Genomic DNA, 26,074 nt, shown 5'->3' with positions numbered 1-26,074 from the left:
GGGGGGGGGGGGCAGACAGACCAGCAGGACCAGGACCAGCAGAGCATAAGGAGGGTGAGTGAGAGAGAGAGAGAGAGGGGGGGAGGACGGTGGTGTACACCCTGGATCGGGTGGCCGGAAAGGGTAGCCTCTGGTAGCAGCGTGGCCACCGGTAGCAGGGAAGATTGGGGGAGAGGGAAGGAGGGGAGCAAGAGAGAGGGGGGGGGCAGGGGGAAGGAGGGCCACCCAGGCCGTGCACAAGAGATGGCGGGCGAGAGTGTGGCGGCAGAGGCGGCAGGGCAGCAGGAGGGGCGGCGGCAAGGCGAGGGCCTGGCGGCCGAGTCATACAAAAACCGCAAAATGAGCGAAAATGTGGCCATCCGCGGAGCGAGGGCCTTTGGCCGGCAGGCGAGGGGGGTACAGGAGGGGCATGGGAGAGGGGAGAACGGGGGCCGGGAGGGCGGGTAGAGGCGGCAGGGGCGTGGGCGCCAAGGCGGGGGGTGGTAGGCCCGAGGAGGCAGTGTGGGAGGCAGCAGGCGGAGGCCGGAGGCGGCGGACAGACAGCGACGTACACTTGCACTGGCCGAGGGTGTTCCACAGCTTGATCGACTTGTCGCGGCCAGCCGAGACAATCTGGCGGTTGTCGGCGGAGAAGGCGACGGAGAGGACGTCCTTGTCGTGGTCAATGAAGCGGCGGGCGGTCGAGCCGTCAGCAAGGTCCCAAAGGCGCAGGGTCTTGTCCCACGAGCACGAGAGGGCGAACTGGGTGTCGCACGAAATCACGACGTCCTCGATGAAGTGGTCGTGGCCGGTAAGGGCACGCTTGGCAAGGCCGTACTGGCCCTCCTCGCGGACAAGGTCCCACACGATGACGGACTTGTCGCGGGATCCGGTGAGGATCATGTCGTTCGACTCGGGCGTCGTCGCAATGGACGTCACCCAGCCGCCGTGACCGGCAAGCACGCCGCGCATGGAAAGCTTCTGGTTCGTCGAGGCCATGATTGGATCGAAGTGAGGTGTGACTGACTGACCGCCGACAGTGAACCGGCGACCGGCGGCCAAAGAGCAACGACCAACGAGCGAATGAATGCCACCCAAAGCCAACGATTAATCCCGTACACCCAAAGCCAACGATTAATCCCGTACACCCAAAGCCAACGATTAATCCCGTACACCCAAAGCCAACGATTAATCCCGTACCCCCAAAGCCAACGATTAATCCCGTACACCCAAAGCCAACGATTAATCCCGTACCCCCAAAGCCAACGATTAATCCCGTACCCCCAAAGCCAACGATTAATCCCGTGCCCCCAAAGCCAACGATTAATCGTACCCCCAAAGCCAACGATTAATCGTACCCCCAAAGCCAACGATTAATCCCGTGCCCCCAAAGCCAACGATTAATCGTACCCCCAAAGCCAACGATTAATCCCGTATTCCAAAGCCAACGATTAATCCCGTGCCCGCCACTTTAGCTCGACCGTTGGCCTGCCACAGCGCAGCAGGCGGGCTCAAACACCCCCATTCACCCACACACCCACACACCTCTCGCATCTCCTCTAGCCAATGGCCTCTGTCGACGGGTGCGTAGAGACAGTGCGGCAGGCGATTGTGGCCGGCGGCAAGAAGCGCAAGGTGGCGGCCATGGCCGTGGCTGAGCCACTCGCCCGCCTCCCGCTCTCGGCCCGGGCCGCCGTCGCCGAGCAGTACGCCGTCAGCCAGGGCAGGACGCTGGCGAGCGAGCTAGAGAAGGCCAAGCAGCCGAGCAATGTCCGTGCCTTGCTTGCTGCCCTGGCCACGCCTTGGCCCGTCTACGACGCCGATGCCGCCCACAAGGCCATGGATGGCTTCGGCACAGACGAGGCTGCCCTCGTCGACCTCCTCGCTGCCCGCCCGCACTCGCACGTCTCGGCTGATCTTCCCGCTGCCTACGCCGCCAAGCACGGCAACGCTCTCCGCGACGATGTCGGCTCGGAGATGGGCGGCATGACTGGCCATCTGCTTGCCTATCTCCTAGATCCGCATAGGATGGCTGGCGAGGACACCGCCGTCCCGGCCGCAGACGCCGCACGCATCTATGCAGCCATGGAGGCCGGCAAGTCGGTCGAGGCCGTCCTCGTCGATGTCGCTGGCCATCGCAGCTCAGAGTTTATGGCTTCTGTTGCCTTTGAGTACGCAAAGCTCGGCCCTACAGAGCTCGAGGATGACATCATCAATGCCGTCGGCGACAACGACCTCGTCCAGGCTCTGCTACACATCATCAACCCCCCATGGGCCTCGCCCGCGCTCTCGTCAAGGGCGGGCCAAGCGCATACCCGCGCCTTCTTCCCTGGGCACATCCCACCACCCTCCGCCTCGCCGACAAGTACGTCTCGCTCTTTGATCGCAAGCGCTCCACCGTTGTCGGACTCGTCGAGAGCGCCACCAAGGGTGATGCCCGCGCCGTTGCATCGCTTCTCTGCGACGGCCGCCCGCTCACCCCACGCCCAGCTCCGGTGTTTGACACCGGTGAGGGCGAGGGTGAGGCCGAGAGTGAGGGCAACGCTGAAGACTGGGATGTCGACGCCGCAGAAGCCGAGGGCGAAGATGCCGGCTGGATGGATGCCGGCTTTGCTGAAGCCGAAGCAGCAGGCTACGGTGAAGACGACACCGCTGACTATGGCCACAATCTAGAGGCCGAGGGTGAGGACGAGGCCGCTGATGTGTGGGCTGACGAGTGGCTCCTCGCCGGCGCCGCCGAGGGTGAGGCCGAGGCCGCTGCCAATGCCGATGCTCACACTGACGGGCCGGACACCGATCTTGACGGCGGTGTTGGGCCGTACGACTCGGACGCGCATGATGCTTCTGACGACGAACTCCGCGCTTCGCAGCTCGACGACACACGCGATGGCGCTGCAGGCAGCGCCGACGAGCCGCACGCGGACTTTCTCCGCCAGCTCGCCGACACCAATGACAACAACAGCAACAGCAACGGCAACAACACTGACGTACACGATTCGAAGCCAGCATCACGCCCCCGGGCTACGTTTCGCTCTTTCCGCCGCGCAAATCCATCCTCGACCCCGACTACGGTTCGGGAGCTGCCCCGTTGGCTGCCTCGCCGCTCTTCTCGTCGTCGCAATACCCTCGCGCGTCCGCCGGCCCGGCCCGTTATGGCTCGCCTTACCGCGCCACCTCGCCGACCGCCCGCTACAGCCTTGCTTCACGGCAAACCTCGCCCGAACTCGGTGCCTCCCTCTCGCTCGCCCGATCACCGCCTGGTCGCTGGTCGTCGTCGCGAGCGGATGCGTCCTCCTACGGTGCGTCGCCTTCATTGCGCTCGTCGGCAAGACCAGAGCCTGCCTTTGGCTATGCGTCGTCCTCAATTTCACTTGACGCTCCGCCGCTGCTCTCATACGCCTCGTCGTCGTCGGCAACACGGCGCCCGGGCTCTCGACCTCGCTTACTCCGTCTGGTCTCAAGCCCCGCCACCGCCCGCAGTCACCGCTGCGCGCTTCCTCACCAGTCTTAACCCCGCTCGCTTCGCTCGATGACAAGTTCAACACTCTCTCCATCTCCCCGCTATCACTACGCACTGAAGCTGTCCTTGCCCCGCACGGCTTGCCGCCCGCACCGGGTTCCTATGGCGCCGCTCGTCGCTCACACACCGGCCCATCAACCTTTGCCTCGCTCTCCCGTCATCCGCCACCAACCACCTCGTACTCCACCTACGCTCCCTTTTCCTCCGGTGCGCTTTCATCGTTCTCGGCGCCCATGGTCAATGCTCGGCCACCGCTGGCCATGCCCACATCGCACCGCGCACCGCCGCGCTCTGACTTGTTCTCTCTCCTGTGACTGGCTCACCATTTACTTTCGTCGCAGCCGCGGCGTCGTGGTGCGAAGTCGACTCCGTCCGGTTGCTGTCCGCCGTCTCGCTGGAAGCCGCTCGAACGACATCGTCTTGCTTCCCATTCCATGGTCACCCGACCGCGACTGCGACTCAGACGTCGTACCCAGGCCAACCGCGACGTTGTCAGCACGCGACACGTTTGCCGATGTGATCACAAGGTTCACAGTCGAGCCCAACGACGACGACGACGACGCCAACGACGCATCAAGCACCTCCACGTCGTCAGTGTCTGACGTCGCAGGTGATTCCTCATCCACAACGCCAAGTTGCGACGGCAGCGACGCCAGCACCAGTGGGGACTCGGTCCCATCTCCTCCACGAGCCGGCGCGATCATCCGCTCGCCCTTGCCACGCTCCCGACGCCGACGCCACAGCCCGATCCCGGCAAGCACAGCAAATACGGCCCCGCTCACAATCGCGCCGACCGCAAACAGCCCACTGTTCTCCGCAAACAGAAAGTACAGCAGTTGCCCCGTTCCTGCCACTCCCGTCCCCACCGCCAGCCACGTGTGGAGCCACCCTACAAACGGGTTGAGCACAACAACAATCGCCGTCACGCCCACAAAGTTCATCGCACACGCAAACATCCGCATCCCATCCTCTGCAATAGTCACAGTCTCCGCAATGAACGACAGCGTCGCCGCAACCTGCACAGCACGGAACCAAAAGTACGTCGGCTTGAGCCCGCGCAGCAAAAGCCCGTACGACTGCAGCGCAAGATCAATCACCGCGGCATGCAGGCCCTTCACCTTGCGCAGCGTCTGCACCCCCGTCACTCCGATCCACACAGGGAACCCCACGCAGTAGCCAGCCATCACGCCCCATGCCACAACCGCTGCTTGCATATGTGCCCCGCTGTAACACACCACTCGCAGCTCCACCTTGAGCCGCAGCTCGCCGTCACCAGCGCGCACGCAGTGCAGTGCCTGTACGCTCCGCAGTGCGATCTGCAGGTATGCCAGCGCGCCCAGAATCACCAGCGAGTGCTTCAGCCGTGACCGCACGTACAGCGCAGACACAAGCGATCCGCCGCTCACCGTCGAGTCCGACCGAGTCGACGCCGTGTCGATCGCTGTCAGTCGCTCCGACACAATCGATATCGAGTTGCGCTCCGCACGCGGACCATGCCGCCCGGCCCCACGTCGCTCGGCCTCCACAAGGTCGAGTACAGACTGCGACACAGGCGCCTGCCTCGCCAGCTGCAGCTGCGACCCAGACCCACACACCCGCGTCCGCAGCCAAACCACAACAAGGAACCCGATCCCCGCCGCGCACACAACAAGCAGCGTCCCAAAGTACAGCGACACAAACGACATGGCCGAAATCGCGCATCCTGGCTTCACAACCCGGAACTCCAAGTGGAGAAAAAAAGCACACGCCCAATCGTCGGACAACTCCCTCTTCTGCTCCCCCCCTTGGTGCATGGGACTTGGCCCAATCACCTTTGTGCACCGCGAGCAAACGCCACAATCCCACAGCGACGCGGCGAGAGCCAGAACGCCCACAGCACACAACAAATACCGCCCGCACACAGCATCAGCGCATTCATCTCACGTCTCCACAGACGCGCTAGACCCGCACGCACGGCACACTCCGTACTCTTGGTAGTATCCCACCTTGCACGTCGAGCAGAACGCGTCCGCATACCCGCTTGAGCACTGTGTCGTCAGCCGCCGTCCGCCCTCGTCCACACGCGCAGGATACACGTTGTTGTCACCCATTGCACCCGGACACGCCGCCTTCAGCCGACACTGTGTCGGCGGCTGCGCCTCATCTGCCGACCAGTACCCGGCCCGCGGCCAAAACCGCGTCCCGCCGGGACAGAACGCGCCCTTGAACTTGGAGCAGTCTTGGCACCGCTGCCCGTACCACACCGTGCCCTCGTCGAAGCACTGGTGCTCTACGTACGTGATCAGCGACGTCAGCCGCACCCTGCTCGCACTTCCGCCCACCGCAAGCTTGAGCTCGTGGTATCCGGTGTGGTTCGACTCCACAGACACAAACTCGAGCGTCCTGGCGTCCACCACCGTGCACGGAATTGACACCGTCTGCGCCGGATACGCCTCGTCCGGCGATTGATACACAGGCATGTCAAGCGAGTACGTCCCGCTCACAACAAAGTCTGGCACCTCGGGCGTGGCGCGCGTCCGCTTCAGCCGCATCCTGATTCCGCCCGCGTATGGCGAGACCGACGGACTGAGCGTCCACACCACCGGCTGTGGCTCTTTGGCCCGCATCGGCGGCGGCGGGGATGGGAATGGCGGCGGCGCCGGGAACGATGGCGATGGCGGCGGACTAGCAGCCACCACACACGTCCCGTATCGCGCATCCAAACTCGTCACGACGTCAAATCCGGGCGCACAGCTTGTGCACACTCCCTCACCTGGATCGCTCGCGCAGTTGGTCTTGACCGTGCACCGCGGCCCATCCCATCCACCCGGGCACGCAGACATGCACGTGCTGCCACTCAGCGGGCAAGCGCCGTCGCTACGACGGCAGTACGCTCCTGGCGTGCATCCGCCCACAATGGGGTTGATCATCCGCGACGCCCCGCCACACCACACATCCACACCGTGTGCCAGCGCGCCAAAGTTGCCGCAGCTGCGGGTTCCTGCTGTGTCCACAGTGCCCGGCGCACCGTCTGCAATCGCAAACCCGGCCCCAGTCGGCGCCAAGTTGCGGCTAATGTTGCATGCCAGAATCGATGGGCTCATATCGCGACCGACAAATACACCTGATCCTTGCATCATCGCTGTGTTGTCCACGACCGCAACGCGCTCAATCGTTGCAATCCCACTGCCTCCAAAGTACACACCACCGCCGTAACCCGTCGCCACGTTGTCCGACACAACAGAGTCCACCGCGCGGACTCCAGCCGTTGTTACCATGTCATAAAAACAGATCCCAGACCCGTTGACTGCCTGGTTACCGCTCACGACTCCGCCATCCAGTAGCACAGGACTTCGCTTCGTCCACGCCAGCCCACCTCCGCACACTCCAGCTGTGTTGCCTGTCACACTCGCTGCTCCAAGTGTGCCAGTGCTCCCGGGTGCGGTCAGCCACACTCCACCGCCGTACTCACCAGCGCTGTTGCTAGTCACATTGAGCGCCGCAGTCACAGACACCGTCGTCGTCCATTTGATCACCATGCCGCCACCAACCTTTGCCGCCGTGTTGCCCACAAGCGTCAGCCCGGCTCCAATCACATTCACCGTCGCAGCATTCGCCCAGATCCCGCCGCCGGCATCACTAGCACTGCAGCCCTCTACCCGCAACCCGTTCGCCACAAGCGTCGTGTCCTGCCCCACAGCAATCCCTCCGCCTTCGCCTGGTGCACTCCCGCCGGCCCTCGTGTTGCGCACAACCACATCGTTGAGCGTCACCACCCCGCCTGCTCCGTTCGTCATCATCGCCCCGCCCTGGTAACTGGCAAGCCCACCATCGAGCACACAGTCCTCGAAATGAACTCGTTCAAAGGTCACCACAGATGCACTCATCGCGTGCACACATCCGCCTGACGAGTATGTCGCCGCCAGCGATCCGCCGCGCCGCAGCGTTAGGTCGGTCACGTTCCACCCGTCGGCCATGGGCGCAAACGTCATAATGGGCATGTCCGGGAACCCGCAGTCAATGACCGTGCTCCCAGCACCGGCGCCGGCAAGGGTCAAGCTCACACCGCCTCCACGACCTTGCAGCCATGTTGTGCAATTGGTCCATGTCCCTGCAGGAATCGACACTGTGTCGCCATTGGCAGCTCCGGCCACCGCTGCAAGGATCGAGCTGAACTGCCCGTCGGCCGGCACCACAACCGTGGCGGCCGACGCCACGTGCGTGGTGCGGAGGACGAGGACGGAGGCAAGCAGCAACCCCATCCATGGCCATCGCATGGTGTACAGAGGTATACAAACAATCTGTTTGTGGTGAGTCGCTACGGCCTTGTTCCGCACAGACGCTCTGTGTGACAAGAGTAGTCTCAGCAGAGTGGTGTAGCTCGAAAAGGTCCGAAGCGCGCACGCGCACTGAAATTGACAGCTGTGGTGACCACAACAATTTTTAGACCTCGCGAGGAGAAAGGTGGGCTGGCCAACGTCGGGTCTGTCAAGCCCACTCTCACCCACGCTTGCGATACTTGCGAGGCGTCGTGGTACGAAGTCGACTCCGTCCGGTTGCTGTCCGCCGTCTCGCTGGAAGCCGCTCGAACGACATCGTCTTGCTTCCCATTCCATGGTCACCCGACCGCGACTGCGACTCAGACGTCGTACCCAGGCCAACCGCGACGTTGTCAGCACGCGACACGTTTGCCGATGTGATCACAAGGTTCACAGTCGAGCCCAACGACGACGACGACGACGACGACGCCAACGACGCATCAAGCACCTCCACGTCGTCAGTGTCTGACGTCGCAGGTGATTCCTCATCCACAACGCCAAGTTGCGACGGCAGCGACGCCAGCACCAGTGGGGACTCGGTCCCATCTCCTCCACGAGCCGGCGCGATCATCCGCTCGCCCTTGCCACGCTCCCGACGCCGACGCCACAGCCCGATCCCGGCAAGCACAGCAAATACGGCCCCGCTCACAATCGCGCCGACCGCAAACAGCCCACTGTTCTCCGCAAACAGAAAGTACAGCAGTTGCCCCGTTCCTGCCACTCCCGTCCCCACCGCCAGCCACGTGTGGAGCCACCCTACAAACGGGTTGAGCACAACAACAATCGCCGTCACGCCCACAAAGTTCATCGCACACGCAAACATCCGCATCCCATCCTCTGCAATAGTCACAGTCTCCGCAATGAACGACAGCGTCGCCGCAACCTGCACAGCACGGAACCAAAAGTACGTCGGCTTGAGCCCGCGCAGCAAAAGCCCGTACGACTGCAGCGCAAGATCAATCACCGCGGCATGCAGGCCCTTCACCTTGCGCAGCGTCTGCACCCCCGTCACTCCGATCCACACAGGGAACCCCACGCAGTAGCCAGCCATCACGCCCCATGCCACAACCGCTGCTTGCATATGTGCCCCGCTGTAACACACCACTCGCAGCTCCACCTTGAGCCGCAGCTCGCCGTCACCGGCGCGCACGCAGTGCAGTGCCTGTACGCTCCGCAGTGCAATCTGCAGGTATGCCAGCGCGCCCAGAATCACCAGCGAGTGCTTCAGCCGTGACCGCACGTACAGCGCAGACACAAGCGATCCGCTGCTCACCGTCGAGTCCGACCGAGTCGACGCCGTGTCGATCGCTGTCAGCCGCTCCGACACAATCGATATCGAGTTGCGCTCCGCACGCGGACCATGCCGCCCGGCCCCACGTCGCTCGGCCTCCACAAGGTCGAGTACAGACTGCGACACAGGCGCCTGCCTCGCCAGCTGCAGCTGCGACCCAGACCCACACACCCGCGTCCGCAGCCAAACCACAACAAGGAACCCGATCCCCGCCGCGCACACAACAAGCAGCGTCCCAAAGTACAGCGACACAAACGACATGGCCGAAATCGCGCATCCTGGCTTCACAACCTGGATCTCAAAGTTGAGAATAGACAGCACACGCACAATCGTCGGCACAACCTCGCTCTTCGTGCTCTCCGCCACTTGCTGCAGTGCGACCTTGGCCACAATCACCATCTGCTGCACCGCGAGCACAACAGCCACAACTCCCACCAGCGACCGCGGCGAGAGCCAGAACAGCCCCACAAGCACAACAACAAAATACCCGCCCGCAACAACAAGCATCAGCGCCATCTCAGTCTCCACAGACGCGCTAGACCCGCACGCACGGCACACTCCGTACTCTTGGTAGTATCCCACCTTGCACGTCGAGCAGAACGCGTCCGCATACCCGCTTGAGCACTGTGTCGTCAGCCGCCGTCCGCCCTCGTCCACACGCGCAGGATACACGTTGTTGTCACCCATTGCACCCGGACACGCCGCCTTCAGCCGACACTGTGTCGGCGGCTGCGCCTCATCTGCCGACCAGTACCCGGCCCGCGGCCAAAACCGCGTCCCGCCGGGACAGAACGCGCCCTTGAACTTGGAGCAGTCTTGGCACCGCTGCCCGTACCACACCGTGCCCTCGTCGAAGCACTGGTGCTCTACGTACGTGATCAGCGACGTCAGCCGCACCCTGCTCGCACTTCCGCCCACCGCAAGCTTGAGTTCGTGGTATCCAGTGTGGTTCGACTCCACAGACACAAACTCGAGCGTCCTGGCGTCCACCACCGTGCACGGAATTAACACCGTCTGCGCCGGATACGCCTCGTCCGGCGATTGATACACAGGCATGTCAAGCGAGTACGTCCCGCTCGCAACAAAGTCTGGCACCTCGGGCGTGGCGCGCGTCCGCTTCAGCCGCATCCTGATCCCACCCGCGTATGGCGAGACCGACGGACTGAGCGTCCACACCACCGGCTGTGGCTCTTTGGCCCGCATCGGCGGCGGCGGGGATGGGAATGGCGGCGGCGCCGGGAACGGTGGCGATGGCGGCGGACTAGCAGCCACCACACACGTCCCGTATCGCGCATCCAAACTCGTCACGACGTCAAATCCGGGATCACAGCTTGTGCACACTCCCTCACCTGGATCGCTCGCGCAGTTGGTCTTCACCGTGCACCGCGGCCCATCCCATCCACCCGGGCACGCAGACATGCACGTGCTGCCACTCAGCGGGCAAGCGCCGTCGCTACGACGGCAGTACGCTCCTGGCGTGCATCCGCCCACAATGGGGTTGATCATCCGCGACGCCCCGCCACACCACACATCCACACCGTGTGCCAGCGCGCCAAAGTTGCCGCAGCTGCGGGTTCCTGCTGTGTCCACAGTGCCCGGCGCACCGTCTGCAATCGCAAACCCGGCCCCAGTCGGCGCCAAGTTGCGGCTAATGTTGCATGCCAGAATCGATGGGCTCATATCGCGACCGACAAATACACCTGATCCTTGCATCGCTGTGTTGCCCACGACCAAACTCGTTGCAGACCTGGTGATCCGACACCCATGCCAAAGTAGACTCCACCACCATAGCCCGATGCTTCGTTGCCCGAGACAACCGAGTCGATAATTCGGACGCCTGTCGACGGGCGAAAGTCGTGGAAGCAGATCCCAGACCCGTTGGCTGCGCGGTTGCCGCTCACAACACCGTTGACCAGAGTCATTGGCGCTTTGACGGTCCAATGGATGCCGCCGCCGCACTCTCCCGCAGTGTTGCCAGTGACAATAGCGCCGGCCAGCGAGCCAGCGCAAGCAAGGCCGGAAAGCGAGATGCCACCACCCAGCGCGCCAGCGATGTTTCCAGACACAGTGAGTGGCGCAGACACTGCCCACGTGGACGTCCACTGAATCCTTAGGCCACCACCGTTGAGGGCGGCCGAGCAATTGGCGACAACAGCACCAGCACCGACAATGTTGACCGTCGCCGCGTTCGACCACAGTCCGCCGCCGGTCCCGCCAGAACTCGAGTTGGTGATCTTGATGCCGCCAGCCGTTAGCGTTGTGTCCTGGCCGATCGACAGCGCCCCACCCTCGCCGTTGGCAACGCCACCAGCACGGCACCCGCGCATCTCCACGTCTACCATCTCCACCGAAGTCCCCACGCCAGTCGTCGCCAGTGCACCGCCCATGTACTTGGGTAGAGCTATACCATCGAGCTGGCAGTCGACAAAGTGGACCCGCTCAAAAGAGACTACAGATCCGCTGAGCGCATACACGCATCCGCCAAGCTGGTACGATGCCGTCAGTGAGCCGCCGCGGGTCATCGTCAGATCGGTCACGTTCCACCCATCGGCCTTTGGCGTCAACTTCATAATAGGCCGGTCAGGAAAGCCACAGTCGATGATGGTGCTCGCGACACCAGCTCCCACAATCGACAGAGAAATGCCTACACCACGACCATTGATGGGCGCTGTACAGTTGGTCCATGTCCCGGCAGGAATCAATACCGTATCGCCATGCGCCGCCGCTGCAATCGTTGCAAGAATCGACGGAAACTGGCCATCGTTCGGCACGGCAACCGTGGCGCCCCTGACAGAGCCAGCCAAGCACAACACCGCCACCAACACGCACACAAGCCTTTCTTGCGAGCAACTAAACATGGCAGTCAATATAGCCACACAGATATCAGACAATGAAACCAGTAGAGACAAGATAGACACCGTACGTCAGCTCTCCGTCGCTCCCACTCCCTGACGGAAGAGATGGTTGGTCGGTCACGCGTGCACAGTGGCAGTGCTTCGCAGGTCCAAAACAAATTGTTCGCTGCGTGTCACCCCCCACCCCCCCTCCCATTCTCCCCCAAAGCACTCGTCTCGGGGTTGCAGAGGGTGTAAAGAGCAACGGGCTTTCGATTGCAGATTGCTGGGTAGTGGGCTTTGAGGTTGGTCTGGTTTTTCTCGCATCAGTCGGCGGGTTACCTACCACCAGTGACCGTAAAAACCACGGCCCAGTTGACGGTGTTGTGCGATCTGTACGTGATCGCACAAGGGATCGACTGGGGTGGGTGGGAGGCACATCACGCAAGTGATGAGATGCATGGCCGACCCGCGCAAGGGGGACTGGCTCACTACGCGTACGTGGATAGAGTAGGCCAGGGGCTGGTATGATCGACTCCTTTGATGGCGATGGTCGCTTGTGATTGTCGGGGGGGTCGCTGACCGATAGGCGGGCACGTCACCCACACGCGGACAACGCCAACGACATCCGGGTGACAATCGCAGTCTTTTGATCAAGAGCACGCGAGTCGATATGTACCACCCTGGCATGTTGTCTATCGCACAATCCACCATGACGCAGACTACAAAGGCAGCAACGACAACGACTACGACTACAAAGTAAAACTATAACGTTCCCCGCGACCTATCCATCGAACAGCCACCCCTCTCCATTCAACTTTCTTGAGAACAGAATAACCATGTCGGCCTCCAAGTACGAACACGAACACGCGTGAAGCGCAGGGGGGGGGGGGGGGGAAGGGGAGGGAGGAGGGAGGTGAAGATGGGTGGAAGCAGGGGAGGGGAGGGGAGGAGAGCATGGGGGATGAGGGGAGGGGGGGGGGGGGGTCGTGGACATGTGCGGTGGCGGTGGTGGAGGCGGAAGGAGAGCGTGGAGGGCGTGATGGCGTGGCGGTGGCATGGGTCACATGGCCTTACTCACCACGGACATCGGTGGGGTATACTGCGGGGGGGGACGGGGGAATAGCCTTGTGGACTTTGATGAGCAGATGTTTGCGGACGTTGGGTTCATCACTGCAATGAACATGGTGGTGATGGGCAACTATGCACAGACGGGCCACTTTGGAGGGCCGATGTCGTACACGCCAGCCAACGTGGCGCTGCATCTTGGCCTGCCGTCGAACGGTGCGCTCGGGTATGACATCCGCAACCCGAAGCATCCGTTCTCCGACAAGTTCATGCTCACCGGCGGGCACTGCATCCCGACGTGCTACTCGCTGTGGATGATTCTGTACGAGTCGATGGCACGCGAGCATGCTGCGACGGGTGACGACACGTACAAGGTCGATCCGGAGATCGGCATGTACGCCATCGACGCGCTCGGCTTCCGGCGGTCGCCGGACGCGGTCAAGACTCTGCTGGAGGATGCTGGTGTGGCAGACGAGCCGCTGTTTGAGCAGGCCAAGATCCGCGGGATCCGCGCGCTCATGGGCCACTCGGAGACGACCGACGTGACCAACGACGTCAACGGCGGACCATCAGGCGTGGGCGCGGCGACGACCGCGGGTAAGGCACTGTTCTGGGACGCGGCCGGCGCGCCGGACTCGCTCAAGATCTGGGCGCTCGAAGGTGAGTTTGCCTTTACCGAGGGCCACGCCCAGGAGCTCAAGACGATTGCGCTTGCGCAGCAGGTCGGCAAGCGTCTCCGCTTCTTCTTCTCGTACAACAACGCCGGCATCGACGACGCACTGGTGGGTGGCGTGGTGCCGAGCGAGTACGCCGACTCGTACAACATCGTGGAGCAGTTTACCTCGTACGGCTGGAACGTGGTCGAGCTTGTCGACGGCTCGTCGTACGCCGACCTGCTGGCCACGTTTAAGGCCATGGAGGAGTCGGACCCTGCGGACCGCCGCCCGATGGTTGTCATTGCCCACACGGTGAAGGGCTGGTGGCCGGCAGCCAAGGACGGCAAGGTTGGCTCGACTGAGCAGATTGTCTCGTATCCGTCTCACCCGTACTCGATGAAGATGAACTCGGAGTACTTTGTGGCGCTTGCCGAGTCGTTCGAGGCCAAGTTTGGCGTCGAGTTTGTCGGCATCCGTGACGCGCCGCCGGCCACCGAGGCCGAGCGCCTCCGGCAGTTCAAGACCAACATCGACGTCTGCCTCTCGGTCCTCGACGCCAACGACGGCGCCATTCGCAAGTGGATCGCGCAGCGCCTCGTCCGCATCGCCTCGGACTGGGAAGCCGCCACCGCGTCGTTCGAGACGACGCTTCGGCTGGCACCGGCGGCGGCCGACCCGTTCCTCGACGAGCGCCTCCTTGTGGACAACATTCCGCTTGAGCCCGTTGAGCTCACCATGGTCCACCCGGTGACCGGTGAGGAGATGACTGAGACCATCCGCATGTCGCTACCGGCCGGAACCAAGAAGGGCACCCGCCGTGCCATCTCCGAGTTTGGCAAGTGGATCAACTACGTGACTGGCAACCGGTACATGACCATTGCCGCAGACCTCTCGAACTCGATCAATCTGGAGAACTCCAACTGGACCGGCCACTACTCGCCGGTGACCAACGTGGCCGGCACGCGCCTTAAGGCCGCCATTCAGGAGGCCGGCAACGCGTGCACAGCGGCTGGCATTGCGTCGCAGACGCTCTCGGCTGACCCGGCGGTCCACAACGGGTTCCACGCCGCCACTGGCACCTACGGTGCGTTTACTCCGCTATTCTACCTCCCGCTTCGCATCTTCTCGCAGCAGAACCAGGACTCGCCGTTTGCGCTCGGCACCGTCACCGTCATCGCCGGCCACTCGGGCCCCGAGACCGCTGCCGACGCCCGCTCGCACTTTGGTGTCTACGCCCCCCAGTGCTGGCGCCTCTTCCCCAACGGCCACATCGTTAACCTGTACTTCTGGGACTACAACGACGTCTGCCCGGGTTACTTTGCCGCCCTCAACATGGCGCTCACCAACAAGAACACCTCGATCATTGCCGTCCACGTCGCCCGCCCCGACCTCGCCGTCGCCGACCGCTCCGCTTTTGCCGACTCCGACCCGCGCGCTGCCGCCAAGGGCGCATACGTCATTCGCGAGTACTCGGACAACGAGCCTCCCATGGGCACCGTCCTCGTTCAGGGCTGCTCCTCAACTGTCAACCTGGTCTCGCTCATCCCGCGTCTCGAGGCTGAAGGCATCAACGTCCGCATCGTCTCGGTCGTCTCGCAGGAGCTTTTCGACATCCAGTCGGAGGAGTACCGCAACAAGGTCATGCCGCTCGCCGCTCACTACGATTGCATGGTCGTGACCACCATGACCAAGACCATCTTCCCGCTCCGCAACCTCGGCCCGCTCACCACCGAGTACACCCTTGCCACTGACCACGACGACCGCTGGCGCACCGGCGGCCTCGAGCCTGATGTCATCGCCGAGGCCAAGCTCGACACCGAGTCTATCTACGCCGGCGTTGTCCGCTTTGCCCGCGATCGCGAGCTCCGCCTCGAGCGCCAGCGCTCCGCCTTTGCCGCCCTCGTTTAATCCTTTCCAGTACGGAATGGACAGTTTTTTCCCATCGCGCAAGCCGCGCTCCGCGACGCTCCACAGACGTCGCAACGTCCATGGATTGTTGTAAAAGAGTAGCACAATGTGTTCATGGCTGCCACAACAGAAAACAGTCGGCGATGCAGGATGGACGCCGCACGCGGCACAAAAGGTCCGCGGCCGCGATCGCTTACCATGAAGCTTCCGGCAGGCGAGGCAGTCGCATCGCAGAGCGGCTTGTTGGGGAATGTGATGATGATGACGAGCAGCCGCTCCAGAGGGACGCTTCCACTTGCGCGACAGCGCGGAGCTGACGGCGTCGGCGCCGGCGGCGAGGGCGCGAGCTGACAGCGTCGGCGCTGGCGGCGGGGGCGTCGATGATGTCGTAGACAAAAGCCGCGCGAGTCATTGCGGGGCGTGGGCTCACGGCAGCGTAGAGCGCGTACGCGTTGATGAGCGCGGGGTCCAGAATCCAGTACAAGAATGGCGTGCCACCACTTGCGCGGCCATGCCGACCAGCAAGCTCGTCCGTCGCAAGACGTCCTCGCGCTCTCCCGTCTGGCCGCTGTGTTCAACTCTGTCATGCTCTCCTTCCCTGTCGTCGGGGTCGTCAACGACAAGCTCCGCACCGTCCGTGCCCGCCGCTCCTCCGGATCGGCACCGTACGGCACCTCGCACGCCTCGCCCCATGCTTCCAGGCGTCCGTGACCGCGATGGCAACTCGGGCATCCCCCAGGCGGGCGTCTACGTGTCGGTCGCCATCACGTACGGGCGCGCCTCCCACCGGGAAGTCAAGCATCATCGAGCTGTTCACTTGAAGACGCGCGACAACGCGTCCGAACGACCGTACCGATAAGGGTGATGAGCCCGTCACGCCATCTGCTGCTCGGCTGATGGCTCAGCGTATGCCTCGACCACCACACCGCTCCCTCCTCTCCTCGGCACTTGTCGCCAGACCGGCCGCCCCTCTTTTCGACCCATGAACGCCGATCAGCTTCTAGCCCATGTCCACCGCATTGAAGCTGATCTGCAGGAAGTGACCACTGCTCTGCGGCTTGCCCAGCGGTACGTCTCCCGCGGTGCAGAAAAAGGTCGTCAGGTCATGCCACAGCCTCGCCACCGCGGCGAAAAAAAGGTCGCATTGTGGGGGCCACACTCACGCTCGTCCTGCGCCACAGGAGCCATCAGGACGACCTTCAGCGGCTGCACAGGCTGAAGCAAATGCGGCGGTCCGGAACAGATAGCCTCGAGCACCTTCTTGCCATCCGCATTGCTGCCGCATCAAGCGCCGCCGCCGCCGCCGACCTCGCCGCCCGTCTCGATGCTACCGCCGACACTGCCGAAGCCGCGGCAGAGGCAGCCGAAGCCGAGCTGGCCGGACTGGGCAAGGACCTTGCCGATCGCCGCGGTGTCGTCCTTGCCCGCATGGCCAATCATCCACTTTGCATGCGGATCAAAGACGGCCTCGTCTGCGTTCCAAATGCTGGGGACGGCGACGAGCGCTGGATCTCGCTCGCCCAGCTCAAGGCCGAGGAGACGTCGGCGCGGGACAGGGTGGCGGCTGCCACTGCAGGTGCGGCAGTGGCGCGTGCCGAGGCTGAGGAGCTGGCAGCGCAGCGCGCAGATGTGGAAGCTACCACTGCTGATGCCAAGAACCGGTTGGAGGCAGCGACGCGCGCCTACCGCGCTTTTCTTGACTCGGCCCACACCCGCCAATCCAACGCCAACGCCGAGCGCGAGGCAAATTCGCCGATCGGACCGGTCCGTGCCCGTCTCGAGAGGATCAAAAAGCTGCGAACATCGCTCAAGGCGCGCTCCCGTAGGCTGGCCAAGAAAAAGGCGCTGTTGGAGGCGGAGGTGGCGCAGCCAGCGGTTTCGCCGCGGGAAGCAGGACCCGTGCCGGCGGCTGTCTGCATGCCGATGGGTGACTGCGCCTCGTCGCACAGGCCAAGCCGCTCACCTACTGTGCCTCGCCCGCAGGTTGCGTCGCAGCGCCACATCGCCACATCGTACTCGTACTTTTGAATCAAACGGCTACCGCGTGCTGCGTAGCTGCCAGCGCCCGGAGCACCGCCGTGTAGGCGGCAGCGAGGGCGGTGCCCACATTGAAGCGGACAAAGTTTTCGCCGGCGAGCGGGCCCACAGCATAGAGGCTAGGTACGGCGCGGACCTCAAAGGTCCGCGGATGGACCGCCAGCGGCTTGCGGAGCACATCTTGCGAGTCAGGCGCCCCGATGCCAAGTCGCTCCAACAGCGATGGTGACAACAGACCGAGATCGGGCGTCGAGCCGATGAGAACAAGAACAGCACTGACGTCAACAAGGATAGAGCCGTCGCTCAGCACTACCTGCCCTGCTGACGTGATGCGTGCTATAGCCTTCCCTTCCATCCCTGAATACCGAGTGTGGGTCGCCGTGCCTTCCATGAGCTCAAGAACGCGTGCGTACTCAGGATACTCGTCATCGGCGCCGCGATACGAGTCGAGGCTAAGCTCGCCATCAGTGTCTCTTCGGAACAGATGAACGACACGACAAGAGTAGCCGTCGCCGAGCAGCGCAGCAAGCGCATCGGCGGCCGAGAGACCGTCACCCACAATCACCACGGTGGCGGCAAGGTCAGGATCCAGGTCGTCCACTGCCGCCGTCCGGTGGTGAACCAGCGGCAGGTCCTCGCCGGGCACGCCTAGCATCTTCGGCTTGCCGTACATACCGAGGGCAAGGACTACAGCACGGGCTGAGAGCCGGAGCGGGGCATGCGGGCCGGGCGCATCGCACCGCAGCGCAACGAGATCAAAGCCAGCTCCATCCGGCGCAAGGTCCACGGCAACGACACGGTAGCCATGCTTGATCGTGTCTGGTGGCAGAGCCATGGCCGCGGGGTACGCTGCATAGTAGTCGACAACAAGTTGGCGGCGCGGACGGGCAAAAGCCAGGGCTTCGCGGAGGAGAGTGGCGTCATCGAGCGATCGCAGCCACGCTGTCGAAGACAGGTTTTCGGCGCACAGAGCTGCGGCGTGACGGCGGCCAGCTCGGCCCGGAGTTCATGCTCAGCATCGGCGTGATGAGGCAGAAGGACTGCGTTAAACAGAGCGTCCGGCGTCGAGCAGAGGAGCCATGGCCAGAACGGCATGCCTGGCAAGGCCATCCATTCGCCAGGCGAGAGGGTGGCCATGTGCGCGGCCATAGCGTGCCAGGATCCTCCTGGCGGAGCATCGCCGACCGCCAGCACGTTCAGCGCGGTAGCGACGTCGGAGGACACCATGTCCAGCGCTGACTCTGCAAGGCCGTAGCCAGAGTGATGGGGATCGTCAGCCCGCGGCGCAGCGTGGGCATCGACCAGGAGCGCAGCGGGGGCATCGGATCGGCCGTCAAGCCTCGCCAGCCCGGCGTCGGAAGCCAGAGCGAGGGCATGGACCAGCGGTAGCGGCAGAGCGTCGGCTAGGGCAGAACCTGCCGGATGCAGATGCTGCAGAGGGCGGAGGACCGGGATGCGGCCGGCGGCGGCGGTGGCCATGGCAGTCAAGCCTGACGGGCCGAGGCCGACCACAACAAGGTCGAGCTGGGTGGAGGAGGGAGTGGCGGTGGCGGTGGTGGTGAGGACAAAGGCGAGGTCGAGGACAAGGACAGAGGCGAGAAAGGCGGCTGTCGTCATGGCATAGTGTGGATACAGGTCAGGGGGAGGGGGGGAAGGGGGGGGGGGAGGGAGGTGCCGGTGGCTGCGAGGGAGGAGCCGAGTCAGGCAGTCGGCGCAGCGGGAGCAGAACGACAGCCAGTCTGGCACGCGGGGCACGATCGATGCGTGGCTCGTGGGTGGCATGGTGGTGGTTGATGTTGGGTGACTGACGCCGGGCAGGCGGCTGAAGTCGGGGAGCACATTCATTGGTGCGGCCACGGTCATCATCACGGCCGAGCAAGGAGCAAGGCGCTAGAACGAGTCGGACGAGGACGACGAGGATGAGGATGAGGTGCGGTGGCGGGTGGAGGAGGAGGAGGCGGCTGCGGTGGTGGTCGTGGTGGTGGTGGTGGTGGCGGCGGGTGAACGCAGCGCAGCGGTGGCGGCAGCAGCAGCAGCGGCGGCGGCAGTGGTGGCGGCGATGGCGGCGCCGGCGCCTACAGGGATGGCGGTGGCGCCTCGCGGATTGAGAGCGGCGGCGGCGGCGGCGGATGCAGCTGCAGCGGGGGTAGGCCCTGCGGGATCTAGGGTCGATGCATTGCGCGGAAGGAGTGGCTCGAGAACCGAAGGGTGGTTTGCGTCTGAGAACGGGCGCTCAAAGACAAACTTCTCGTGGTCGCCTCCCTTGCCTGAGGCCGACTGCAGTCGCCAGCCATCAGCGGCGACGATGTTGAAGATCTGGGCAAGTGAGAGGTTCTCAAGGTCTGTGTCGCGAAAGCGGTTGTACGGCCCGCGGATCGTGACCTTGACCTGGGCGCGCGAGGCGTAGTAGAGGGTCACCGAGCGGACGATGAGGTACTGGAAGAGCGGTGCCTCGTCGGGAGCGTTGAGGCGCTGCTCGACAGCGGTGATGAGTGGGGCAATCTGGAAGAAGAGCGCCTCGGCGCGGATGCCCTCGAGCGATACGCCCGGGTCGACAACTAGGTTGCCGGTCCGGAGGTAGTGGAGGATGGGGCCAAAGTAGCGTGGGTCGCGGTCGAGTAGATAGTTGCCGTGGGCGTCGCGGGCCGAGTGCCAGGCAAACGAGGCCGGGGCACTAGGCGAGGCCGGCTCGTCACCTTCGGTGAGCGGACGGAACATGTGCGCAAGCATCGAGGCCGGAGCACGGTCGCGGAGAGTCCGCAGTGTGGTGCAGAAGATCCTGCCACCGACATTAAGCGAGATCCACTCGTCGTCGGCGCGGAAGAGCTCCTCGACCGGATAGACGAGGGCCGTCGAGTCACGCTTACGACGGGCACGGCGCGCGCGCTGGACAGCACGGTGCAGCGCGTGCTCAGCTGCGCCGGCGCCACCGTCCAGCGCATGGGTCGAGGCAGTCACGGCGATGCCGGCGGCTGGGTCTGAGGCGGCCGGGTCCGTGGCGTCGAGCTCAGGATCGGGCATGTCGGGCTCAGCCGACGACGAGTCGGCAGAGGAGGAAAGCGATGCAGAGCCAAAGTCGGGCTGGGTATCGGCCTCGGTGTCCGAGTCGACCGGCGGATCAAACTCTGAACGGAGAGCAGTCATCGGGTCGTGGCGGACCGAGGGCGAGAGGATGGTATCGATGTAACGGCGGGCGGAGCGGAGCGACTTGGGGGTTTTGGAGAAGATAAACTTCTCATGATCGCCGCCCTTGCCGCACGAAGTGACGAGCCGCCAGCCCCAGGAGGCAAGCATGTTGAGCGCAGGCGAGAGCGAAACGCCTTCGAGGCGCTCTCGCTTGCGGCGGGAGAGTGGGCCCATGTAGGCGATGTTTGTCCGGGCACGACCAGCCTGATACAGGGTGACACAGCGGACGACCAGGTAGAGGGCCGGAGCGAGCTTGGGCTGGGCCTCATCAGCGAGCTGGGCATCGAGCAGGGCGACGAGCGGGGTGATGCCAAAGGCGCGGGCCTCGTGGAGTACGCCCGTGGCGGCGATGCCGGCATCGATAAAGACGGCGCCTGAGCGAAGGTAGGAGAGAAGCGGGCCAAAGTAGGCCGGCTCGCGATCAAGCAGGTAGGCGCCATCGGCAGCACGGGCGATGGGGAGCGAGGGCGGGCCGGAGAGCGGGAACATGGCGGCGAGGACCGAGTCGGGGCACAGGCCGAGGGTGGCCCGGGTGGTGGTGAAGAGCGTGCCACCCACGTTGAGCCGGACCCAGGGCTCTGGGACAGGGCCTTCGCCCTCTGCACCCAGCACCACCGGTGGCTCCGCAGGCTGGCCGCTGTCGGCCATGGCAGTGGTCGAGGGGGGAGGGAGGAGCGAGTGCGGTGGCTCTGCGCCCAGACGGGGTTTCATTCGCCGACCGACATGTCCTGGCTGCCGACCACACCCACCGCCGCACCACCGAGAGCAAGCTAGACATGCACAAGGCAGGGATGGCTGGCTGCCGACCACACAGGGATGGCTGGCTGGCGATGAGCAGGCGATGGCTGGCTGGCTGCCGATGAGCAGGCGATGGCTGGCTGGCTGGCGATGAGCAGGCGATGGCTGGCTGGCTGCCGATGAGCAGGCGATGGCTGACTTGCGATGAACAGGCGATGGCTGACTGGCGATGAGCAGGCGATGGCTGGCTGGCTGCCGATGGCGATGAGCAGGCGATGGCTGACTTGCGATGAACAGGCGATGGCTGACTGGTCGCCGATGGCTGGCTGCCAACCCAAATGCAATCGCTGGCTATCGATCAATGGGCTCCCGGCCAGCCATCGACATCGACAGCCACCCGACAGCCACCCGACAGCGACAGACAGGCCACACCGCACTCTACACTCGTCCAACATGAAGCTTGCTGTGATCATTGCTGTCTTTTCCTGCCTCATGGCTGTCTCCCTGGCCCACGTGTGCATGTTCAACCCTGCACAGCGGTAGGTGGTGGTGGTGGCGGTGGTGGTGGCTGACGGAGGAGGGAAGGGGGAGGGGGGGAGGGGGGGGGGAGGGGGGGGGGAAGGGGGCAACAAAGAAGAAAAGGCGGAGAGAGTCGCACGAGGGAGGGAAAGGGGGTTTTTTTCAGGGGGATGCCGTGCACGTGACTTTTTGGAGAGTGCGACTTATTTCTTGGCTTGGATGATATGATGTGGTGATCGTGATGGTGCACTACGGACGATAGGACGGCACTGGAGGGCGTCAACGCCCCGCATGCCGACGCGTGTGGCCTGATGACCGGCCCGTGCGGCGGGGCAAAGCCGACTGATCCCGAGGTGTGGCTGATGTCTGGCCAGAAGCACACGATTGTGTTCCAGAAGAACCTCAACCACTACGATGCCAAGTACCCGCAGGGCGGGTTCCAGATCTCGTACGCCGAGGACGACAGCTCGGACTTCCACTCGCTGGCCTTCATCAAGGACACGAACACGTCGTCGCTGACGGTTTACACGGCCGAGATCACCGCGCCGACGGTGACGCACCCGACGCCGATCGTCATTCGCACCGAGTACATTGTCTCGTTCGGCTCATTCAAGCAGTGCGCCAACATCGGCCTCCTCCCCGTCGGCCATTAACCCTTGACGGTACGGTCGTTCGGACGCATTGTCGCGCGTCTTTAAGTGAACAACTCGATGATGCTTGACTTCCCGGTGGGTGGGAGGCGCGCCCGCACGTGATGGCGGTCGACACGTAGACGCCCGCCTGGAGGATGCCTGAGTTGCCATCGCGGTCACGGACGCCTGGGAGCATGGGGCGAGGCGTGCGAGGTGCCGTACGGTGCCGACCCGGAGGAGCGGCGGGCGCGGACGGTGCGGAGCTTGTCGTTGACGACCCCGACGACCGGGAAGGAGAGCATGACAGAGTTGAACACAGCGGCCAGACGGGAGAGCGCGAGGACGTCTTGCGACGGACGAGCTTGCTGGTCGGCATGGCCGCGCAAGTTCGTGGCACGCCATCCTTGTACTAGATTCTGGACGCCGCGCTCATCAACGCGTACGCCGACGCAAGCCCACGCCCCGCAACGACTCACGTGGCTTTTCTCTACGACGTCATCGACGCCCTCACCGCCAGCTCCGCGCCGTTGCGCAAGTAAAAGCGTCCTTCTGCAGCGGCTGCTTGTCATCACCACCTTCCCCAACAAGCCGCTCTGCGATGCGACTGCCTCCCTGGCCGGAAGCTTCATGGTAAGCGATCGCGACGGCGGACCTCTTGTGCCGCGTGCGGCGTCCATCCTGCATCGCCGACTGTTTTCTGTTGTGGCAGCCATGAACACATTGTGCTACTCTTTTACACATTTCATGGACGTTGCGACGTTTGTGGAGCGTCGCCGGAGCGTGGCTTGCGCGATGGACAAGTTGTCTATTCCGTACCGTAAAGGGTTACGTTGATGCGCGTGCATTTGCCTCCTCCCCCGATGTAAATGGCTCGAACGCTACACTACAGTCATGATCTCTGACAGCGCCTTGCGCTTGAGGTCCGGCACGGTGGCGGCCTCGGCCGGGTAACCGACCGGGAGCAAGAGATACGGCTTCTCGTTGGGCGGGCGCTGGAGGATGAAAGAGAGAAAGCCCATCGGCGTGGGTGTGTGGGTGAGAGTGGTGAGCCCAGCGGCGTGGATGGCACCGATGAGCATGCCTGTGGCGATGCCGACCGACTTTTCAAAGTAGTAGTGCGTCGCCCGCGTCCCATCGGGCCGTGCCCCGTACGTCTGCTTGAAGACCACAATGAGGTACGGCGCAAGCTCGAGAAACGGCTTCTGCCAGTCGGTGCCAAGCGGCGCCAAGTCGCGCTTCCACTCCTCCGACATCCGCGAGTCGTAGTTGGTCCGCTCCTCAGCCTCGGCGGCCTCACGAATGGCCCGCTTCACGCCCGGGTCCGAGACCACCACAAAGGTCCACGGCTGCATGTGGGCACCCGACGGTGCCGTGCCAGCAGTCAGCACGATGTTGTCGATGACCTCGCGCGGGACAGGCGCCGTGGAGAAGAACCGGCACGACCGCCGTGAGTTCATCATCTCGTAGTGTGCCCGTGACGCCGCCAGCAGCTCGGCATGGCTCTTGATCGTCGGCGCGAACCGCCTGTGCGGATACGCGAGGTCGTGCTCAGCCGACGGCACGTTCTCCAGCGCATTCCCATTCTCCACCACCAGTTCTGAGCCACGCACCTCTTCCGAGTAGTGGCGCGGATCATACCGCTCGCAGTAGCCCGACGGATGAGCTGTTTGCCACGGGACCGAGAACAAAGATCGGTTACTCTGTCCATGACCAGCCACCATCCGCCCGCACAAGCCAACACCGGCCACCATCAGCCATGCCCAGTCATAACCGGCCACCGTCAACCATAACCACCCACCATCAGCCATGATCAGCCACCACCAGCCACCACCAGCCACCACCAGCCACCACCAGCCACCACCAGCCACCACCAGCCACCATCAGCCACCGTCAGCCATGACCACCACCGTCAGCCATGACCCCACCACCCAACCGATCACACGCATACATACACATACACACCATGAGTATCCCCCCCCCCCCCTTCCCCCTCTTCCCTCTTCCTCTCCCCATGGCCATACCCAATACCACAGAGTGGCAATCAGTGGAACAGCCAGTGTCAGTGTCTTGACCACACCATCAGCACTGGCCACTCCGAGCGCCTCCAGCACAGGCCACAGGCTCTCCATAGCTCTCGACAGGATAGCTCAAGTCTCCTGCTGACAACAGACGGGTGACCGAGGCCAAAGCCACGACGCGGTTGCGGTGACAGACACCCCCCCCCTCCCCCTACCCCCCCTCCTCCCGGCTACTTCACCCGCATGTGCCAGTCATGGCTGTCGTCGCGTCGCAAACAATGGAAAAAACACACAGCTTGCGCGCGCATGATCGCACTGGACTGGTGGGGTACGGCAGCTGCAGCGCTGTCGCAAGCTTCATTACCTGCTCACAATCGCCTGCTCCACATTCTGCTCATTACCTCCACTGCCTGTTCGAGTTCTGGGCTTTGGAAGCGAAGCGACTGCCGGCGGGACGGAGACAAACGCGTGGCTTCGATGAGCGACGCAGTCGCAGGGTAAACGGCGACGGACGCCGGTGCGCTACACGGCTAAGCTACCATCAACAGCACTCTTGACTGGACTATGGCTGCAGACGGCACTCTTGACGGGCTAGACGGGCAAGTCGAGCTCGGTCTACCGGTTGACGCTTCCGAGGTGCCGGCCCGAAACTCGGCGTTCTCACCGCTCTCATCCCCCGACGGCAGCCGATGCCAATGCGACGGATGCGTCGCGTTTCGCGCCGAGGCTATGGAGGCCTGCGCACAGACGGCGTACGATGAGTCACCAGCCGGCACCCTCGAGTGTGTTGCTACCTGGCATCGCGGATCGAACGGACACATCAAGGGCGCGACCATCACATTGGCTGGGCCGCTTCCATTGCAGCCAGCCGCGTGCGATGCTAGCTGCACGCCGGCGTGTGAGACCGTCCTTGATGCGGTCAGCATGGCCTTTACGAGCGGCTCGAGCTGTCAGCGCCAGACTCCTCGACAGGCACTGGAGATGTTCCGATCGGCCGCGGTTGTCGGCGGATGCTACGGGGCGTCGGCCACACCCGACGCCGCGTTTGCCAAGGCCTGGTCCGCCGTGGCGGCCGCAGCTGGCATCACGCTCGCCGACGAGACCAAAGCCAGCCGTACCGATGCGTCTCCAACCATCATTGCCTGCGAGTGGTACGCCTTTCTCTCCCCATGGCACGCCGAGCTCTACGCCTACTCGGCCTGGGTCTGGGGCATCGTCTGCATCCGCCCCGACCGCCGCACTGCCGTCATCCTTGCAGCGCGCGACACCGATTAACGTACCAGCTAGCACCTCCCTTTCTGCTGCACGCGTCTTGCCACAGCTAGGATCAACCGGTTCCCCACATACCCCAAAGCCATGCACCAAAGCAATCGCCGCAGAGAAGACGATA

At 63.7% G+C, this 26,074-nt stretch overlaps 8 protein-coding genes across 8 annotated transcripts in view; 4 read left to right on the top strand and 4 right to left on the bottom strand.

Moving 5' to 3' along the window:
* AMSG_12227 (uncharacterized protein) overlaps positions 1–978 on the bottom strand; it is a gene marked incomplete at both ends in the record, with an annotated part of 3,047 nt that extends 2,069 nt beyond the window's left edge. The window contains one exon of the mRNA XM_013899559.1: positions 552–978. Within this exon, the coding sequence (XP_013755013.1) occupies positions 552–978 (427 nt within the window). The remainder of the gene's footprint in view (positions 1–551) is intronic.
* A 567-nt stretch (positions 979–1,545) lies between these two features.
* AMSG_09020 (annexin A1) lies at positions 1,546–3,490 on the top strand (the record flags this gene model as incomplete). Its single annotated transcript, XM_013899512.1, has 3 exons — positions 1,546–2,217; positions 2,277–2,966; positions 3,485–3,490. The coding sequence occupies 3 exons, from the start codon at positions 1,546–1,548 to the stop codon at positions 3,488–3,490; spliced, it is 1,368 nt and encodes a 455-aa protein (XP_013754966.1).
* Positions 3,491–3,825: 335 nt separating this feature from the next.
* On the bottom strand, positions 3,826–11,658 carry AMSG_12226 (uncharacterized protein; the record flags this gene model as incomplete). Its single annotated transcript, XM_013899558.1, has 6 exons — positions 3,826–5,220; positions 5,485–6,737; positions 6,951–7,537; positions 8,070–10,217; positions 10,557–10,695; positions 10,836–11,658. The coding sequence occupies 6 exons, from the start codon at positions 11,656–11,658 to the stop codon at positions 3,826–3,828; spliced, it is 6,345 nt and encodes a 2,114-aa protein (XP_013755012.1).
* A 1,060-nt stretch (positions 11,659–12,718) lies between these two features.
* On the top strand, positions 12,719–15,665 carry AMSG_09016 (transketolase domain-containing protein). The gene is made up of 2 exons (XM_013899511.1): positions 12,719–12,775; positions 13,049–15,665. The coding sequence occupies exons 1-2, from the start codon at positions 12,762–12,764 to the stop codon at positions 15,552–15,554; spliced, it is 2,520 nt and encodes an 839-aa protein (XP_013754965.1). The 5' UTR covers positions 12,719–12,761; the 3' UTR covers positions 15,555–15,665.
* An 871-nt stretch (positions 15,666–16,536) lies between these two features.
* AMSG_09015 (uncharacterized protein) lies at positions 16,537–17,672 on the top strand (the record flags this gene model as incomplete). The annotated part of the gene is made up of 2 exons (XM_013899510.1): positions 16,537–16,622; positions 16,736–17,672. The coding sequence occupies 2 exons, from the start codon at positions 16,537–16,539 to the stop codon at positions 17,580–17,582; spliced, it is 933 nt and encodes a 310-aa protein (XP_013754964.1). The 3' UTR covers positions 17,583–17,672.
* On the bottom strand, positions 17,542–21,425 carry AMSG_09014 (BTB/POZ domain-containing protein KCTD5; the record flags this gene model as incomplete). Its single annotated transcript, XM_013899509.1, has 3 exons — positions 17,542–18,533; positions 18,560–19,198; positions 19,598–21,425. The coding sequence occupies 3 exons, from the start codon at positions 21,423–21,425 to the stop codon at positions 17,584–17,586; spliced, it is 3,417 nt and encodes a 1,138-aa protein (XP_013754963.1). The 3' UTR covers positions 17,542–17,583.
* Positions 21,426–21,929: 504 nt separating this feature from the next.
* AMSG_09013 (uncharacterized protein) lies at positions 21,930–22,755 on the top strand. The gene is made up of 2 exons (XM_013899508.1): positions 21,930–22,054; positions 22,297–22,755. The coding sequence occupies exons 1-2, from the start codon at positions 21,969–21,971 to the stop codon at positions 22,685–22,687; spliced, it is 477 nt and encodes a 158-aa protein (XP_013754962.1). The 5' UTR covers positions 21,930–21,968; the 3' UTR covers positions 22,688–22,755.
* A 627-nt stretch (positions 22,756–23,382) lies between these two features.
* On the bottom strand, positions 23,383–24,829 carry AMSG_09012 (iodotyrosine dehalogenase 1). Its single transcript, XM_013899507.1, has 2 exons — positions 24,688–24,829; positions 23,383–24,366 (listed from the first exon to the last, which is right to left on the bottom strand). The coding sequence occupies exons 1-2, from the start codon at positions 24,793–24,795 to the stop codon at positions 23,545–23,547; spliced, it is 930 nt and encodes a 309-aa protein (XP_013754961.1). The 5' UTR covers positions 24,796–24,829; the 3' UTR covers positions 23,383–23,544.
* Positions 24,830–26,074: the final 1,245 nt, after the last annotated feature.

This window comes from Thecamonas trahens (assembly GCF_000142905.1).
Source record: "Thecamonas trahens ATCC 50062 unplaced genomic scaffold supercont1.44, whole genome shotgun sequence".
Classification (NCBI taxonomy): Eukaryota; order Apusomonadida; family Apusomonadidae; genus Thecamonas; species Thecamonas trahens.
The sequence above is the reverse complement of the archived record's forward strand: the minus strand, read 5'-3'. Positions and strand labels throughout refer to the sequence as shown.